Source organism: Metopolophium dirhodum, chromosome 4 (genome assembly GCF_019925205.1).
Source record: "Metopolophium dirhodum isolate CAU chromosome 4, ASM1992520v1, whole genome shotgun sequence".
NCBI lineage: Eukaryota > Metazoa > Arthropoda > Insecta > Hemiptera > Aphididae > Metopolophium > Metopolophium dirhodum.
In genome coordinates this window covers 29,612,516-29,633,963 of record NC_083563.1, presented here as the reverse complement: position 1 = coordinate 29,633,963, position 21,448 = coordinate 29,612,516, and the positions used below count along the sequence as shown (strand labels likewise).

General features: G+C 33.3%; 1 protein-coding gene across 1 annotated transcript in view; it reads right to left on the bottom strand.

The window, feature by feature from the left end:
• LOC132943146 (astakine-like) overlaps positions 1–21,448 on the bottom strand; it is a 52,355-nt gene that overhangs the window by 16,506 nt on the left and 14,401 nt on the right. The window contains exon 2 of the mRNA XM_061011988.1: positions 15,251–15,420. Coding sequence (XP_060867971.1) covers positions 15,251–15,392 — 142 coding nt within the window. The 5' untranslated portion in view covers positions 15,393–15,420. The remainder of the gene's footprint in view (positions 1–15,250; positions 15,421–21,448) is intronic.

Below are 21,448 nucleotides of genomic sequence, written 5' to 3'. Positions count from 1 at the left end.
TATTTCGAAACCATAAACCCAAAGCCCCAAGTACCGTGGGCTTTTCCCCTTTATTGCCATTTCCCCAGCCCCCCCCAGACGACAAAAACATTTTTTTTCGAATATTTTTCAACGCCAATATTTAGCGTGCAATTGGCGTGAATTTGCGTGACCTATTTCGAAACCGTAAACCCAAAGCCCCAAGTACCGTGGGCTTTTCCCCTTTATTGCCATTTCCCCAGCCCCCCCCAGACGACAAAAACATTTTTTTTCGAATATTTTTCAACGCCAATATTTAGCGTGCAATTGGCGTGAATTTGCGTGACCTATTTCGAAACCGTAAACCCAAAGCCCCAAGTACTGTGGGCTTTTCCCCTTTATTGCCATTTCCTCAGCCCCCCCACCACCCACCAGACGACAAAAACATTTTTTTCCGAATTTTTTTCAACGCCAATATTTAGCGTGCAATTGGCGTGAATTTGCGTGACCTATTTCGAACCCTGCATTCAAAGCACCAAGTACCAGGAGCGATACCATTTTTTAGATATTTCTCCGCCCCCCCCCCCCCCTAAATGACAAAAAAATTCTTGGGCTTTGCAAATACGAAATACGAAGAACATACGAAATAATTTACGAAAGTTATAAACTATATAAATATATAGGTATGTATTTATTGTTTATTTATGTAATAATATGTTTTTATTATTATGTAATTATAATTTTGTTAATAAAACAAAACCATTTTAAATTTGAATTTCAATTGTACCTACCTAACGTCACTTTGCCTATCGCCTAAGCCTACGGGATAACCTAGCTAATCAGATGATTTTTCCTGCAAAAATTCGAGCATTTAAACTGTTTCTACTCAGCGTCGAAGACTAAATTAAACATTATTTAACCGTTTTAATTCGTATGAATATTGTGTGTAATAAACCTTAAATCGCTTATTTGTACCTACGTATTCGGTGAATTACCATTTTTAGTATCAATAATATTATATACCTACATAATGTAGGTACTCAATTATATTATATCCATACACTTTTTAAATATTATTTATTAAAAGAAAATTAGTGATCTGACTGTTATTATATTGCATATAATTAACAAAATTGATCACAGAGATGACAATATTATGGTATGAAGAAAATTAATACATTAATAAATATATTAATAAAGCATTATATACAATTGAACGTTAATTATTAAATGTAGACTGTAGAGTATATTAATCATTATAAAATCCAGTATAATATCATAGTATTTAGCATTATAATGGTCAGTTTAATATAATATTGTCTTTTATTTATTTATTATTATTATTATTATTATTATTATTATTATTATGTATGTATTTTTGAATAAATTAATTGAAATCATACTACAGAATTGTGTTTATGTTAGGCTATATACGTGAGTACCTATATTTATTAATGTAGATTATAACATAGTTGCGATTTGCACCTTGCCCGGTACACACGTATGTTGTACGCTCCTATAATTTTTGCGATCCCGTTATCATTTCGCGTTCGAATTCGACAAGTTTACTACCAAAAAATTCAAAATTGCCTAGTTTATAATAATATATAACTTATAAAAGTGCAAGTGCGCTCAATGCGCTTCGTTTTCAAAATGTTAAAATAAAAATTGTGCGTTTAAAACCAATCAATTACCGTTAATTCAACAACATTCGTCGCGTATCGCTCCAACGTGCACGACGACCTTTAGTCTCAAGATAATATGTCGCGGCCTCCTAATCTGCTATTGAAACAGAAAAACAAAAGTAAAAATAATAATAATACACAATCTACACATTTAAACACAACTAATGATCTTGAAGACAACGTCGACAACATAGACGACAATCCGATGAATTGGACTATGGTCCAATCAACAAAGGATGGTAAACGTAATCATTCTAGTTCTTCCGAACAAAACTCCCCACAAACTTCGGTGAATAAAAATAAAAAGTTTTTTTTTTCCGCAAATCGTTACGAAGTTTTATCACCAAATGATCACGAGTCAACACTCCCAATGACTGATTCAACTAATAATAATAATACAAAACCTGAGGCTACCCTTAACGTTGAACCTAAGACCGCCTTACCCCCACCAATATTCTTAAGACTACTACATGTTACTTTTACTGATCTGTGCACTAAGCTCATTGAGATAATTGGTGTCGACAATTTTCACTGCAAAGCTCTGGCAGACCGCCTCAAAATAATAACAACCAATCCAAACTCATACAGAACGCTGGTCCGCTTCTTAAGAGAAGAAAAAGCTGAATTTCATACCTATCAGCTTAAAGAAGATAAACCAACTCGTGTTGTCATTCGCAATCTTCATCCGACTACTCCGCCGGAGTTAATCAAATCAGAGCTCGAACAACGTCTCTTTGAAGTCAGGCAGGTCTCAGCCGTCCTACACAAAGTAAATAAAAATCCACTACCACTGTTCTTTGTGGACCTCGAACCAACCAGCCAATCCAACGACATCTTTCAACTCACGTCTCTTCTCCACACAAAAATAAAGGTGGAGGAACCTTACAAGCCTAAAACTATTAGCCAATGCACCAATTGTCAAGTATACGGACATACTAAATCCTATTGTGGCTATCCAGCTCGTTGCGTTCGCTGCGGTGGTCATCATTTATCATCAGACTGTCCGAACACCCGCGATGCCCCACCCAAGTGCGCTCTCTGCTCTGGCGATCATCCTTCCAATTACAAAGGCTGCACCATCTATAAAGATCTACAACGAAGAAAAAATCCAAAATCAAGTAATCACTTATCTAATAAGTTTAGCTATAATAATACCAATGTACAAGATACCCACACAGTGAAAGCCTCCACAACACACCCTTCAGAGTCGACTCCTACCTACGCCCAAGCTACTTCCAATTCTCATACCAATCATACGGTACCTTCACCTGCTCCAGACATAAACAAAATAATGTCAACCTTCATTGACGAGTTTAAACAATTAATTAATCCTCTAATCGCCCTACTAACCAAAGTAATCACAAAACTTCTAGATTAAAAAACATGTCATCTCCTACAAGTAACTCACTTCTAATTCTCCTTTTTAATGCTAACGGCCTCAAAAATCACCAAAATGAATTACAGGTAGTACTACAAGAAAAACGTATTGATATTGCTCTAATATCTGAAACGCACTTCACAAAATATTCCCATATTCCCATAGCTGGGTATAATCTGCTAAAAACCAACCATCCAGATAATACTGCCCATGGAGGTGCTGCAATTTATATCAAAACCTCCCTGGTATACCAAGCCCTTCCTAACTTCTGTCAACCAAATTTACAGTCTTGTGCCATATTAATATACCTCAACAACATACCGACCACAATAGCAGCAATATATTCTCCACCCCGACATAATATGAACTTTCAAAATTACGCTGACTACTTTAGCACACTTGGCCATAATTTTATAATAGGCGGCGATTATAACGCCAAACATCACAGCTGGGGCTGCCGCGCAAACAACCCTAGAGGTAATGTACTTCACAATTTCATAACTCAGAAAGGCTTCAAAGCTCTTGCTCCCCCTGGACCAACTTATTGGCCAACCTCACTTCGCAAAAAACCCGATATACTTGACATTTTTGTTTCCAACACACCGAGCAACATTTACTATACAACTAGTAACCTGCTTGAACCTAGTTCGGACCATTCCGCTGTCCTTTTAACTGTTAGTGCTGCTCCCCCAATTCGTTCCTGTCCACCAAAGCTTTTCCACTCGACCACTGATAAGCAAAAATTCCATGACTTGGTTGATCGAAACATTAACCTTAAAATTAGTCTTAAAACCACCCAAGAAATTGATGATGCCATTAATAATTTCACGAATGTTATTCAAACCGCAGCATGGGATGCTAGCACTTCACACGGACAACACTTTAACCACTCCCCTTCAATCCCTGAATATATTCGCATATTAATAGCTAACAAACGCAGAGCAAGGGCCCTATACCAACGATATCGCCTCCCATCCCTCAAGCGTAATTTCAACAACCTGGCAAACTCTCTAAAAAAAATTCTTTCGAGCCACAAAAATCAAGCACAAGCCAACTACCTTACAAATTTGTCATCGAAAGACGGTAGCCTCTGGCAAGCCACAAAAAAGTCCCTGCGACATCAAGCCCCGAATACTCCACTAATAAATCCATCCGGTGGATTAGCTACTACAGACGCTGATAAAGCTGAATTGTTGAAAAATCACCTAGCAAAAATCTTCACACCACATTCTGATATACAAATTCCCCATCACACAGCTTTAGTTAACAGATTTCTTGACAGCCCTCTTCCACCTACCCTTCCATCGAAATATTTTACTCCCAATGATATCAAAAATGCAATTCAAAACTACAGCCTTAAGAAATCCCCTGGTTATGATTTAATAACTGCGGAAGTTGCCAAATGCCTCCCAAAAAGAGCAATTGTCCTGCTAACAGTTCTGATAAATGCCTCCCTAAGATTAGCTTACTTCCCGCAACTTTGGAAATTTTCAATAATAATTGTATTTCCAAAACCAAAAAAACCACCTGATATTCTCTCTTCATATCGTCCTATAAGTCTTTTGCCCTTTTTCGCAAAAATTTTTGAAAGGCTTATTCTTAAAAGAATTTTGCCATACATTTTTTCAAACAACATAATTCCGAACACGCAATTTGGCTTTCGTGCCTCTCATGCTACAACTCATCAATTGCATAGACTAGTCGACGCCATTTCGTTCTCTCTTGAAAAGAAAAAATACTGCACGTGCGTGTTCCTTGATGTCTCACAAGCCTTTGACAGGGTTTGGCATGAAGGGCTACTAGTTAAGCTAAAAGCTTTTCTTCCCACAGCATATTTCTTGCTCATTAAATCTTACCTTGCGGATCGTCACTTCCAAGTCAAGTTTGGCTCTTCCTTTTCAAATATTGAAAAAATTAGCGCAGGAGTCCCTCAAGGTGGCATTCTTTCACCTATACTATACAATGTATATGCAGCAGACCAACCTACCTCTCCAACAACATCTGTAGCTGAATTTGCGGATGATAAGGCAATTATATCAGTACATGAAGACCCTCACATTGCTTCTTTAAACCTTCAAAACCACCTTGACCTAATGTCTGTCTGGTATGATAAATGGCGAGTTAAAGTCAACCAATCAAAATCCATACATTCTACATTCACTCTTCGTCTCCCTCCCTGCCCAGAAGTCTTTCTTAATAACATGCCAATCCCTTCATCCCAATCCGTTAAGTACTTAGGCCTAATCTTTGACCGTCGCCTGACCTGGGGACCCCATATCAAAGCTAAAAAACTCGCCCTAAACGAACGACTACGCTCAGTTAAACCACTAATATCTAACAAACACACTAAATTAAACACCAAACTTCTCATATATAAGTCATTAATCAAGCCCATGTGGACTTATGGCCTACAATTGTGGGGCAATGCGAAAGTATCTAATGTAAATAAAATCCAAACCGTTCAAAATAAAATTTTAAGATTAATCACTAAAGCCCCACCATATGTCTCCAACTACTCTCTCCACACAGATCTAAACATAAAAACTGTTCATGCTGAAGCCATAACTTATTACAAAAGATTTCATAACAGACTTCCACATCATCCTAATCCCCTTATATCCAATTTAGCTTCTCGCACAATTCCAGGCAACCCCTCACGACGACTAAAAAGAAATTGGTGTCGTGATTTACTAAATGAATAATCCAAATAATTAATAAAAAAAAAAAAAAAAAAAAATATATATAAATAATATTATTATATTATAATATTATATAAATACAATTAGGTAGTGCCTTCACTGGTTGGCTTCTTCCCTCACGATTTCATGTACAAAATATTATATCACATATTCTTATTGTGCCTAATGGGTACAGATTGTATATATCTTGTTAAAATTATAAAAAAAAAAAAAAAAAGATTATAACATTATGCTAAAAAAAATAGCCGTTTATACCATTCATTTAATTTAATTATTTTAATGGTTATTGGTTACACCGTTTGTGTGGTTAATTCAATATTGAATGATCAATATGATAGAGTACTCATAGTAGTTAACTTACCTGTCAATAGTAACATTTATGTATATATATAGTATGTGTAGCAGTACAGTCAGACTGATGTCTGATACTAATGTTGTCGATGAACAGGTATATACCTATATAGTATACTATATATTACATTACATATTATAACATGTAAGCTACTCATGATGTAACTGAGTAGCTATTTAATTACCTCTTCTAATTTATTATAAAAAGTATTGTAGTACCTATATTATCTGTATAGGAGTATTCGGAAGTTGTCGATCAACGTCTCTGTAAAAACCGTCGTCTACTTGAGCTTAAATATATTATAAATAAAGGTCTGTTTGGCTACCGAAGACAAAGCAATATGTACAATAATAATAATAATAAAAGAAATATTTAAAAAGTGTATGGATATAATATAATTGAGTACCTACATTATGTAGGTATATAATATTATTGATACTAAAAATGGTAATTCACCGAATACGTAGGTACAAATAAGCGATTTAAGGTTTATTACACACAATATTCATACGAATTAAAACGGTTAAATAATGTTTAATTTAGTCTTCGACGCTGAGTAGAAACAGTTTAAATGCTCGAATTTTTGCAGGAAAAATCATCTGATTAGCTAGGTTATCCCGTAGGCTTAGGCGATAGGCAAAGTGACGTTAGGTAGGTACAATTGAAATTCAAATTTAAAATGGTTTTGTTTTATTAACAAAATTATAATTACATAATAATAAAAACATATTATTACATAAATAAACAATAAATACATACCTATATATTTATATAGTTTATAACTTTCGTAAATTATTTCGTATGTTCTTCGTATTTCGTATTTGCAAAGCCCAAGAATTTTTTTGTCATTTAGGGGGGGGGGGCGGAGAAATATCTAAAAAATGGTATCGCTCCTGGTACTTGGTGCTTTGAATGCAGGGTTCGAAATAGGTCACGCAAATTCACGCCAATTGCACGCTAAATATTGGCGTTGAAAAAAATTCGGAAAAAAATGTTTTTGTCGTCTGGTGGGTGGTGGGGGGGCTGAGGAAATGGCAATAAAGGGGAAAAGCCCACAGTACTTGGGGCTTTGGGTTTACGGTTTCGAAATAGGTCACGCAAATTCACGCCAATTGCACGCTAAATATTGGCGTTGAAAAATATTCGAAAAAAAATGTTTTTGTCGTCTGGGGGGGGCTGGGGAAATGGCAATAAAGGGGAAAAGCCCACGGTACTTGGGGCTTTGGGTTTACGGTTTCGAAATAGGTCACGCAAATTCACGCCAATTGCACGCTAAATATTGGCGTTGAAAAAAATTCGGAAAAAAATGTTTTTGTCGTCTGGTGGGTGGTGGGGGGGCTGAGGAAATGGCAATAAAGGGGAAAAGCCCACAGTACTTGGGGCTTTGGGTTTACGGTTTCGAAATAGGTCACGCAAATTCACGCCAATTGCACGCTAAATATTGGCGTTGAAAAAAATTCGAAAAAAAATGTTTTTGTCGTCTGGGGGGGGCTGGGGAAATGGCAATAAAGGGGAAAAGCCCACGGTACTTGGGGCTTTGGGTTTACGGTTTCGAAATAGGTCACGCAAATTCACGCCAATTGCACGCTAAATATTGGCGTTGAAAAATATTCGAAAAAAAATGTTTTTGTCGTCTGGGGGGGGCTGGGGAAATGGCAATAAAGGGGAAAAGCCCACGGTACTTGGGGCTTTGGGTTTACGGTTTCGAAATAGGTCACGCAAATTCACGCCAATTGCACGCTAAATATTGGCGTTGAAAAATATTCGAAAAAAAATGTTTTTGTCGTCTGGGGGGGGCTGGGGAAATGGCAATAAAGGGGAAAAGCCCACGGTACTTGGGGCTTTGGGTTTACGGTTTCGAAATAGGTCACGCAAATTCACGCCAATTGCACGCTAAATATTGAGACAAAAAAAAGTCCTTAAAGTTCAAAATTCGGATGAGGGGGGGCTGTAGAAACGTTTCTACAGCCCCCCCCACTTTGTTTACATTTTTAAACCTGACCTAGTGCCACGCAAATTTCAATACCAGTCACGCCAATTCACGCTAATTGCACGCTAAATATTTAACCGAAAAAAAGTTTGAAATTCGATATGGGGGGGGCTGGAGAAACGTACGTCAAATCGGCAATACTACAATATTCAAGAATTAATATTAAAATAAAAATTATTTTATTTTTGTTGTGTCAGCTTACTTGCCTCATTGACCTATAACTAATAAACAATTAAACAAAATGTGTGATGTTTAAAACACGATTCACATAATATGTATGTGTGTAACTTACGCTTAATACAACAGCTATCTAGTTACTGTTATTACTGTTGGTTTTGAATATGATGCAATAATATTGTATTAACAATTTACCAATGTTTGAACAAGTTTAAGCTTTACTGTATTATCAACAAATATGTTTTACTATAATGCTCAACTGTTTAAAATTCTCAAATTATATCAAATTTTTAGACCCCTAATATTATTCCCCTTGCTTTACAGATTTGAGCTGACGGATACTCGTTAGCTGCAGTAAAAAATATATATCATCGGTCTCAGTAGAGTGGCGTGCGACGAGTCTGAGAATAACGATTGTAATGGGCACAAAATATTGTAATGGACTGAGATTTGACACCTACTTAGGAGATGATTTATTTAATAATACCGTGTAATTAGGGGAGTTATAATATCGCCTTATAATATGACGTGCAAATATTACATATTTTGAATAACGTGCACTACCTACACCGTCGCCGCGTCGGTCGCTATACTATCAAAAATACCTTAGAAAGTAGGAAGACCAGTAGAAAGAGGGATGAAAAAACGCGCAAATCTCGACAGTTCGAACGATTTAACGAAACAATCGGCCTACTAATTTCCCTGCAATACGACATAATATAATATATTCATAATCACTGAACTGTTCAATTGTGTGTAGGCATCACTCTTGATAGGTGCTTAACCTATTTAAAACGAAACTAGCACGAATCGAGCGATCGCCACTCCACCACCCCGGAAGATGCGACGATTTTGTCGCGAAACCACTATGGTGGTAGAATAATAATATTTATGTGCAAATGTACAGGACGTGTACATAACGATTTTTTTTTTCAAAAAAAAATTACGGGATATTCCTATTGAACAGATGTCGGTTTGAATAACGCCGTTCGAATGACTTATATCACTACTATAATGTACAATGTACATAGTGAATCGTGTAAATATTATGCCCATGAACTAGGCACAGAAAAGTCAACAGTTTGATTTGGAAACAAACTATCTACACATTTTGTTGGTAATTGTTCGATTGGTCTAAACATTTGTTCGAACCTTGTTCGTCTTAAAATACCATTTAACATTTTTTTCTTCAAAGCTCACCAGAATAGTTGATTGGTGATTTCTATATTGAACTGTTAATTACTTAGAACTACTCAGTCAGAATTTGGGTAGAAGTTTAAACGATTTTATTATCATAACATTGTTATGCACTCATATCAATAGTTGAAGTCAATAGTGAAAATCCTACAGTCTTCTATTGATTAAATACAAATCCATGCAAATAATGCAATAGGTGTTTAATGTTTATTATACGTTGTGTATTACAATGATGGATTTTGTAAAACAGGAACCAAAAATGAAATATTGTGATCACTGCATATACCAGAAATCCAATATTTGAGTGCAGCGAGGAATTTAATTAATTACCTATAGAACATACTACATAGTAAATATGTGTCTAACAACGAAATACCATTCAGAACAGCTAGTATTCAAAATTCGTTATCAGGGGGACAAGGATTTATTTTTTGTTCTTGCAAAACTAGATGTACTACAGCTTAGTAAAACATTTTTTTAAAGTTCTATGCGAAAATACTAAATAGTACCTAGGTTATATCAACGTACAACGTTTCGCACACGTGAACAAAACTTTGCCGAGGAGTTCGACATCGTTTTAGATACATGACGATTGATGAGTCATACGTGCGTTGTTATTTTGAGTTTGAAAGCGATGAATCTTCTGTCTCGCCCCATCGTCATAACAATTCCGAATGAGACTCGTCAACTACTGATAAATAAATTACTCTCCGTGAAAAAAGTTTTGAAATACAATTTCGTGTTTAGAGACCGTTGGTAATACAATATTCGTACCAGTAAAGATTCTACTCTTTCGTTCGGAAAATTAAACTCGATTGCCATATCTGAAAACTATGGATTTCTCAAAGATAGTGAGATTACCCACGCTTAAGATTTGATCACAATTGTTCGTCTGAAAATCTTATGTACTTGTAACGAGAAAATAATTTCATTGTTAAGGAGTAGTAGGAAAGCTAAAATTTAGACTAACGCTGCAAGCTATAGTAATTTTCTAACTTCTGTAGCAGTTGTTGGCACGTGGCGTTTGTTTAACGCATACGAAAAAGGCTAAATAAATGTTACAGCTATGGGCAAATCAAAACACAAAATGTTTCGGTGTGGCGTAAAGTTATTATAAAAACACATAATCATTATAAAACCAACACCTCACGGGCTTTATAAGGATTTAAAAAAAATAAAAATTCTCCCTCTCGCAATCAAATTTGAAACCGTTTGTCATCTCGCTACTCACCATCCCACCAGTATTATAGTTATCTATTCTAGGTTCACTGCAAACGTGTGCCAGTGACATAGTGTATTATTTACTACACATTATACATTTAAAAGTGATATATGACTTTAAAAGGTTTTAATTTTACGAGCGAATTTTTAAAAAATGTATCAAAATATATGTACACGATGGTTAGGTTCGGTTAATCTGGTGGATATACGATCGGATCTGCAAACGTTGTTCATCGGAATGAAACACGATTTTGCTGAGATTCTTCTCTGCACACGTGGTGGAAGAATTTTGAATGATATTATGTCGGCCCGAAATCAAAAAAACAGGCGAACCGTTAACACCCACTCATCGTCGAGGTCGTGAAAAATCTTGCGAACGCAGTTTTTGTGGGCGGCGGTGGCGGGTGAGCGCCCGAGCCATTTAAGGTCAAACCACGGTTGACCCCGACTGATGAGAGTCGTAGTACACAGCTCGTGTACCTCTACTCTGTACAGTATTATATGGGCCCGTTAGCGTTCGTTGGCTGTATGATGATGATGGTGACGATGATGATAACGATGATAATAATATCTTCTTCGGTAACCGGTTCCGATATAGTACGGAATTTCGCGCCGCTAACAGTGGACCGGTGTACGAAATCGGAAATTCCTTATACGACAGATTATTATTATTTTAATATAATGTGGTATACTTTTATACCTGGACCAGCGTACCTACATGTTTTTAAATGTCGCTCTCTACTCGTCATTGTTCTCTCATTCTCGGCCGGTGTTTACAGTTTGGTTGGAAATAATAATTATATTTTTAACATTTTTGCACGTGTATAATAATATATACATATATGTTGAATATCGCAATAGTTTATTATTTATGGGCGTTTAAATGTTAGAAGAGCGGAGTAATGCCAGTAAAACTCCAGAAATGTATCCATCGCATAGCTCGTATAAACGATAGACGATAGTTAATAAACTATATGATACACTTTTATATTAATATGATGTGCATTACAACATTTTCTGAAAATATTCTATTTCAATGTATTAAATTCAAATTAAGCGTTAACATTTAAGAAGTTACCTGAACTTAACTATCCAAGTACAATATAAAACAAACATACTGTTATACGGCGAGAGTCGTTGTACGTTAAATTATGATACAGTTAGTAACTGAGAGTCAGCAATTGCATAATACCTATTAAACTTAAGTGTTATTAAATGTATCTATATTATTTTCAATTTAATGAACAGAAAGGAGTATAAGTTAATGCAAAAATATGCGTTGGTAAATAATCAATTCATTGTTATAAATTAATTTAGATCGATTTTGTCAGCAACTAATTAATTACTTATTTCACTGTTTAATATTTATTACGTTATAATTTGTATTTTATATCTTGTAACTATATTTAATTGTCTTTAAACTCCACGAGTTGTATTACTACCAATATTATATTGTCTGTAAATTATGCTTTTTATTATTATTAAATTATTTTAAGATAAAAACACACGTAAAGTTTCTTGCAGTTTCTTTATACATTTTATATGAGTTACAACCAATAATTTTAACAAGTCACAACTCACAAGTACTGGTTATTGCTATAGGCACAAAATAATGTATTAAATTGAATGCAGGAGATAGACGAGATAACAAAGTGTTAGCAGAATGATGATTTAATTAATTTAATTTGAATGAAAAACAATGTGAAGACCGACACCGACAATAATAATATTATAAACCCCAAAGCCAAAAATATAGTAAATTAATATTTTCATAAAATCAACAATGGTAACCACGGCAACGATGGTCACGAAGGACGGACACAACGGGAATTCTACTTCGCATTGAAACCCAAAACTATGACTTCCATTTGAAAATCAAAAGTCAATACTATTTTTATGTATTGTACATGCTGCAGAGAACGGGGAAAACGAGATGAAAAAAAAAACAAAACAAAACAAAATAAAACGTCCTTCCTCGGAATAATAATAATAATAATAATAATATATAGTCATATTATTTAACCATACATATGAATAAAAAAAAAATAGAGGATTTCCGACTAAATCTGAAAAAGGTTCGTAAAATAATTATGATGTATAATATTATGCCGGTCCCGCGGCGCAATCGACGACAATTTATACGTAACAATATAATATACGATAGTTTGTACTAACACGTAACTATACAGTTGCACCTATGGAACGTATTGTACATATTATACGACAATACCTCCTTGACATTCGGAGATGAAGACCCGCCGCGCGTAGGCGCTGTATGATAATATTATGTGGAAGGCGTCGATTCTCACGATCGTATTTTTTTATTTTTCGTCTAGGTATTATAGCAGGTACGATAAACAAAACCGTTTAAGAAGCTATTGATGGTTTTACGCTCGCCGATTTCATACCGTCATTAAAATAATATTATGTATGTGCACACGATATTGTGCGATATTCGGTACTGCACTAACACTGTTATTATAGCTCGGTCGTACACGAATGACTTGCGTCTTGCACAATTAATTGTGCACGGCGAGGCGGCGGTTCGTAAACACGATTTTTTTTTTTTTTACCGAACCCGATTTTATTTTCTTCTTACGTGCGTACAATAAAATATCCCATTGACGCCGAGCCGCGTCCTTGGTGTCGTCGTTTTATGAGTTGTTTTTTCAATTTTTTTGATTTGATTTTTTTTTAAAATCGCAATTTTTACACTCATATTATCGTAACAATAATAACACTTAATGAAACCGCGATAACCTGTTATTGTTATATTTTTTTAACTCTCATTATGGAATTTTGATAAGCCACGCAGTTTCCGCAACGTTCGTAATCATATTATTGTTGTTGCTGCTATATAGCTGCAGCAGTCCAACGATAAAAGCCAATGTCAAATAGTCGGGAGTACGTTTTGAGTTGTGTATGACTAATTATTATTATCTGGTATGATATCTGTAGGTTTTCAATTTCAAATGATAAAACGGGTCATTACAATATTGTTTGACTACCTACATAATATTATCGAAACTAAAAAAATTTATTAGAATAGGCCAAATGAAAAACATGAAAAAAAATTCTAACCATAAAATAAGTTTTAAATTTTAAACTCCATTAAGTCAGCAGGTACTATCCAGTCAGTATTAGGTTAGGACATGGCCTGACTGGCCTAACCCGTAGTTTCACCTATGCATTATACCTCCATAATATGTGGCTATCTTGGTCGACACACGAAACAGTCAAATTTTCTCATCATCGGTACGTGAAATTTGATTTGCTAATTACGGCGTACACGGAAATACTAGTATTGTACAATACAACTATTTTCATTATGTGACAGTATGAATTATTTTTACTATCATAATTATCATTATAGGAACATAATGGTCTAACCAAGTCGTCGCCCATAAGCTATATTATATCAATTAAGTTCTATACTTATAGACATAATTATTAATTAATATTATTAGTAGGTATAAAGTAACAAAACCATATAAATATAAATGTATCGGTGCATTAGAATCTAGAATTCTTTAAGGAATCGAAAATTGTACACTGAAATTATTGTAAATACCTCACATCTTCCAATTACACACTATTTATTGTAATATTTAAATATCCATGAGCGTATACGAGAATTATTTTGATGTGCGCAAAAATGTAATTATTTTAATCGCATAGGTACTATACAATTACACTGACATGAGTAAATCGATATGCGGGATATAACATAATGTAATATCGTCGTCAATGATTCAACTCGTTTAACGAATATAATAATATGAAATCGATATAAACTATAACCGCGTATAAATGCAAATTTTAATATCCAATATCCCACTCCCTATTTATATTGAAGCCGACGAGTCAATGTGGGTATTCAAACTTCACGTAATAACCTCGGTGGTATCTACAATATAGCAGCAATACTCTAAAAACTAATCCGGGAAACTGTGCGTACACGAAACGAATATTGTTGTAAACGTCCTGTATTCCGGAGACTAGGTAGTACAATTTCGTTTTAATATCGACAACCAAAATGTATTTTCCCTCGACCAACGTTTGGTTACCGAATCATTTGAAAACTATATCTACTTATTATAATATAAGTAGATAGGTAATACTACTGTATTCAATATTGTACTACTTTTATACTATAATATTATATATTATTATCTCTATGCAACAGTATTGCCGCAGTGATATTGTAATAACGTTAACCCGATGTCACTCTGCAAATAGTTTCCTACGGGTCGCCAAAATATATCATTTTTTTTTTCAAGACTATATTGTTGAATAAAAAAACAATTTTTTTGTTGATATCATAATATAATATAAAGATCTAATCATATTATTTTAATATAATTCAGCGTAGGCAAAATCAATTTATGTTTATTGTCAATTTTTAATAAGAATTTCCGCGTTAAACAGTAAATTTATTGTGTCGCATAATAATTTTAAGGTTGATAAACGCTGTTACTATTATACCCAGAACGATGATAAGTTATTGGGGTACCTGTTAACTAGTATTAATTATTATTAATATTGTCGCTAAAATTTTATTAATCCGGTCATCGGTAGGTGGTAGATACGTACCTAAAACGCAACATTCGTCCATGCCGCAGTCTTCTGAGCTCTGGCACCCGAGGAAAGACGGTTTGCTTGGATATGCGGCCACAGTAGCCACCAAAATCGTAACTGCTACCAAAGATAATTTTCCCATATTGTTGTTATTCATTTTGACTTCGGTATTCTGTATTCAAAATCTGAAAACAAAAAACACAAAGTCAGCATTTTTAAACATACAACCATTGATTATAAATACTGTATTTCTACGTGATCGATTCGTCATGTATAATAATATACTAAAATAAGATCGTGTCAATATTTCAGTTAAACGTTAAATTTAGTGGTCCAAAGATGCTACAAATTTAATCAAAATCTTGAACGAAAAACTGTAACGTAGGTATATTGTATGAATCTATGAATTGGATCTAACATTCGACTTGTGTCCTAATTATTTTAGTTTATATTTACTGTGCCTGTAATTCTGCCGTATTTTTTAGGCCATCACCCCTTGTATATGTTAGCTATCTTATTTTACTGAATTATTGTTATGTACTGTACTAAATAAGGAATTTTTTATTCCGTGAATTAATTAATAAATAAATAATAAATAATAAACCAGAAAGTTAATTTATGATGTACTTCTGGTGTTTTCATTTATCATATTATTATGTTAGTTTTACCTATTTATATAATATAACATTACAGCTTTGGTATTCGACAATGTTTAATGTCAATAATATTACACTACGATAAATGTTTTGTTTTAAAATATATTTAAATAAAACAACAATAGTCCGTAAACTCATATAATATTATGGATAAACATTCCAGACGTGATAGATGAAGGCTATGAAAAATAAAAACTAAAATTAGCGTTAAGCAACTACGTTATGACGTATATAAACATTAAACATACAAGATACCTACGTGTAAATCAAACGATAAACAGAGCAGTTATTGAACAAACAATATAGTTCGAAACAATTTGGAAACGAAATTGCATAATATATCTCGAACATACCAAGTATGGATCAACGTTGTAATAACGTAAAAATAAGATAAATATAAAGACGACTCCTGTCGATAATTATATTAAAATCGGATGTTAGAATAGTAAAATTACGCTATTACCTTTTGAGTCAATTTTCTGCCACGATTCGGATAGAACAATTATTGTAACTTTTAGCAAATTTACCAAACAAATTATACGTCCATTACTCATTAGTAGTGTTTGAAGTATGAAATATTTAATGTGAAATATTTCAAAAAAACGTGAAACATTGAAATTTTTTTTAACATAAATAAAAACACAATTTATTTATTTTTTTAACACAATGTTCAGTGTTCTAAATTTTAATGTAAGAAGTCAGTAGGTATACAATATACATGCGTATACTATTGTATACCTACTTGTATCATTTAAACATTAAAATATTTGAACATTTTGAATACCATTTTAAACGTATAATACCAAAGGTTAGGTATACATTTAGGTACAATACAATTATGAAGGTGATTTATGACAATTATATGTAAATATAAAACAAAATTTATTAAAATACTGAAATATTTCATTTTTTTAAATTTCATGAAATTTTCATACACTACTCATTAGGCATGAGTCCATGCAAATTCTCTATACCGATTTTCGAACGTTATACATTATAATATTATATTGCAGACATAGATAATCTTAACACAATATAATTTAGACGTGTTTCGATTCTGAACAATTTTGTTCAGATTTTAGACGATCGATGAAAAATAAAAGCTCTATAAACCTTCAATACGACGGTTATTAAATCGATCTTGTAGCGTGGAGTTTCAAATATTTTTGATTTTTTGTCTCACGTTTCTAACTTTGATTCGTACATAAATTGTTCGTAATAATATGAATATCACTCTAACACATTTAGATTTTACGCATACACACTACACAGTAACACACCAATACGACTCAATAATCAAATCAGACATGTTTTTTATCACTGGACGTCTGTGGCTTATTGAAAATGTTGCGTATCAGCATTACGAATACAAACAAATTCATTATACATACAATTTACCAATACTATATTTTTTTGCTGATTATTCTACTAATGGATTTATCCTACTATCGGCATCGGACATTATTTGTACGCATTCTCTCTCTCAAAATTAACGCTTTGTGAAAAATCGCTATCTCGTCGAAAATGTATATACCAGGTGCGTATATATTTTTTTATATTCCATTGACTCAAACAAAAACACATCACAGCCGTTACAGTGCGGATAGTCGCAAGCAAAAAAAAAAATTTAATAAACCAAAATTCCGATAACAACACAGAGGCCGTAGGAGTAGCTGTTATATTTTATGCCAACATCCCCTTAAAATAAATATAATAATACTTTAACTTTAATATACTTTAATATTACTTTTTAACACTTCTTTACATCATCTAAACTAACAATAACACGAAAACACAAAATACGGAACTTAAGCGCACGCATAATAAATAAACAGACAAAAGTATAGGTATTTGAAATAAACGCGATCGCAACTTATATAGACCAATATTACTATGAATATATATATTAGTCGTTATTTGTTTGAGTCCCGTTAAGACATTCGATCATCGCTGTAAAAAGATAGGGATGTTATATTTTCAAAAAAAGAACGATTAACATTTGGTACGGATGAAAAATACCTAACAGTTATGAATAAAATTATGAATATATAATATGTCTTGATATAATATTTTGAATTTCCCAATTTATATTAAAAGCTCGTAAAATGTATTAAAATGCACTGGGGGGGGGGGGGGGGGGGTGAACAAACGTTTAGAATTTAGATTCTAAGTTCTAGAAGACTCGGGACTGATTTCATCGTACCGGATATAATAACGAGTAATAACACGATAGTCGTCGTCGTCCCTGCCGTGTGATACATTACATAAACTCGATATTACCGCAATATCAGAGTCATGAAATACCGACGGCATAATAATACTATTAAAATCATCGCACGCCATGTTTTCGAAATTCGATAGTCCCGCGACTAAGACGATTGACTCTCTGTGACGCAACGGACGAAATAATATTATTATTTCAGTCTCAACGCGGGCGGATTTCGCGGAACAATAGGCTTTAAATGTAAAATATCATAAATGCATAATATTATTAGACAGTGCCATATTATAAAGGTGCATTATTATCTTCTCTCGGATCGACCGGGTTAAGTTACGTACAGGCGACAGTACACACGCGTATATTTCGTGCATGAAATCCGGATTTGAAAAAATCTTAAATTTATCGAATCGCGGGCATGCACGTGACCTGATAATATTGCTCCGATGTGGTGTTCCAAGACTGATAATTGTAACCATAAATCGTTTTGTACACGAAATATATCTCATCATTTTATGCGCGTGGGCCAAATACTTACATTTTAGATATAATATATATGAATATTTTATTATTACACAACTATTCGTAGCTTGAAAGTATATGCAGTGTATTAATGTTCTATTGGCACAATTTCCATATTATTATGTAGATGTGAAGTTTACGTAAAGAACTTTTTAGGACATATCACACGAATTTTTCACGATTATTTTCGGAGATGTGATTGGCCCTTTTACGTTCTCCGTTTTTCTTATACACAACGTTATAAAATAATAGCATTTATTCGTGTCGTTTACTATATAGTGTGAATCGCCAATCATGCTCACCTCCGTTTTTCTTTTAACATCAAATTCATTAAAAATCTGAATTATTTTGTATTTTTATACATATTCTGATATTCAAAGACCATATTTTCAAATTATTGAATTGTTCTGTACTACTTATTTTATTTGTTTAGTATATACTAAAACGTGTGTACTTATTTAACTTGTAAGGTCGGTAAAATGTTTACCTATATAAAGTTAAATATCAACTCCCAGTGATATTTTCGGGGAAACCGTCTTTCGATAAACGTTTATAACAAACTGGCGATTTACACAAAGATTCGGCTAAAATATTGTTATAGTATTAAATATTGATGTCGGAATAATAACGCCACACAATTTTACCTGAATTTAATAACTTTTACTAAGACAGCTTGATAAAAACCTCAATTTTCATATTACAGTCATACATTTGTACGGAAATGCCGATAATATTGTCACGTGTAGATTTTCCCACACAATGTGAGCCAAATAAAACGTAAGTCCGACATGTATATGATTACATGTTGAACGATAATAATTCATCGAGGTTGTTTGTAGCGAACAACGAAAACAGCAGACAAAATATGTAATGTTATATATTATTATAATTTATAAATATATTATATTACGTCGTTGTCTGTAAAAAAAATTTGGCAAAAACTGAATAATATATACGTGACGATAGACGGATAACTATAAATTAGAATAGCACCGGTGTATACGGCCATTGTTTCGATTCATATTCTCGCTTGAACAAAATAGTGTACACAAAACACATTCCGGACGAGCTTCCAAGATAAAAAAAATATTATATAATATTATAATGTAAACCATCATGGTCAATAAGTATTCGACACGTCACTGTCAGCCTGATAAAAGTGGAGAGTTCCGCAGTGGTTAAATCATGGACCGGTTAACAGGGACATTGCACGAAAAGCGGCAACTCGACATTTAATTTTAACGACAAAATGCATACATTATTTAGTTATAGCGTCCACCATTATAGTCACCTACCTAAGATTCAACGACTCTATGCGCACTCTGTATATTAATGTAGTTTTAATATATAGTTTTTCCATCATACAAATGGAAAATAAAAATGTCATATCTGCAAAAAATAGTTTTATAATATTATATACGTCATGTCTTTGATACCTATCGATGCCATGACTGTGAAACTATAAAAAAAAAAAAAATTATAATAAAAGGAAGATCACTGCGACCGTCCTAATTCAATATTCGAAATTATTCTGTAATGTAAATTTAACTATTAGATATTGTAATATGTGTCAACCATAATATTATAATATTACCTATATAATATATTGGTATATATGAGATTAAAATTTAGTATGGTACAAAATAAAATAAACGTTGAACGAAGAAACTTCGTGGGCATAATAATATTAAGGTATATTATACGTTCAATATATTTTATACGATCTAAAGAAACTTAAAACCAAATAGTTTTACGACGAAATATCACCAGTCGCCAGTCGATGCTATATTATATTATGTTGTACTCAGTACCGTTTTTATTTATTTTTCTGCATACGGCTACGAACAAATTGAAATTTGATTGTCATAAGAGACGACCTGATTATTGGTCGTCGTCAAGTGCGACGTGTCCGAGCGCCGTGTATTCCATAATATAATATTTTACGATGTTTGTTTTATATTATGTGCGCATGAAATCATAATCGAGAAAAACATGTACTACTCACGACGACGATCCCATATACTTTGCGTGGGATCATACATTATTATTATTATTATTATATGAGCTTACATATATCGGCCATTTTGTTGCGACGTAAAATATTACACACTTATAATAATAATATGACGATGGTTATAGATGTAAAAATGAATTCGATATTTTCATAATATCTATTACATCATTATAATAAGATGTGTAAACTGCAACTGATATTTTGTTCTCAATAATTAAATGACATATAGGTGTATATATATATATATATTATTTTAATACGAATAGTTACGACGATATAATATATGTGTTCGAAAGCGACATAATATATTGTTATACATTGTTTTATACTATAATATTTAGATACGACACGACAGATGAGTGTCTATAATTTGAAAAAAGTTATTTGTTATCTTGTTCAGTGTTAGATTTAAAATTAAATTGAAAAAAATGACGAAAATGTCAACAGATAGGACCTATAACTACTACAGTTGTGTGTAGTGATATTGTGATTATATAATTATATCGGACAGCTTTTTAGGTTAAAATTATTCATATCATTGATTTATCATTTATCATAACTTTTTTTTCATAGAACTCGATAATTTTAAAGAAGGCGATCCATTTCCACAACAACAACATGTTTGTGATGAATAGGAATTTTTGATGATATCAAACTATGCAGTAAGCCAGTAAATGATAATCTTTAGTCGTTGGTACTTCCATTTGTGTATGGGCAAAACAATGGCGTGGCTTGGGGTTAAAGCAGCTGCAGCCCCTGCGCCCCCCAAATTTCAAGAAAATTTAAAAATGCTTTTAGTGTTC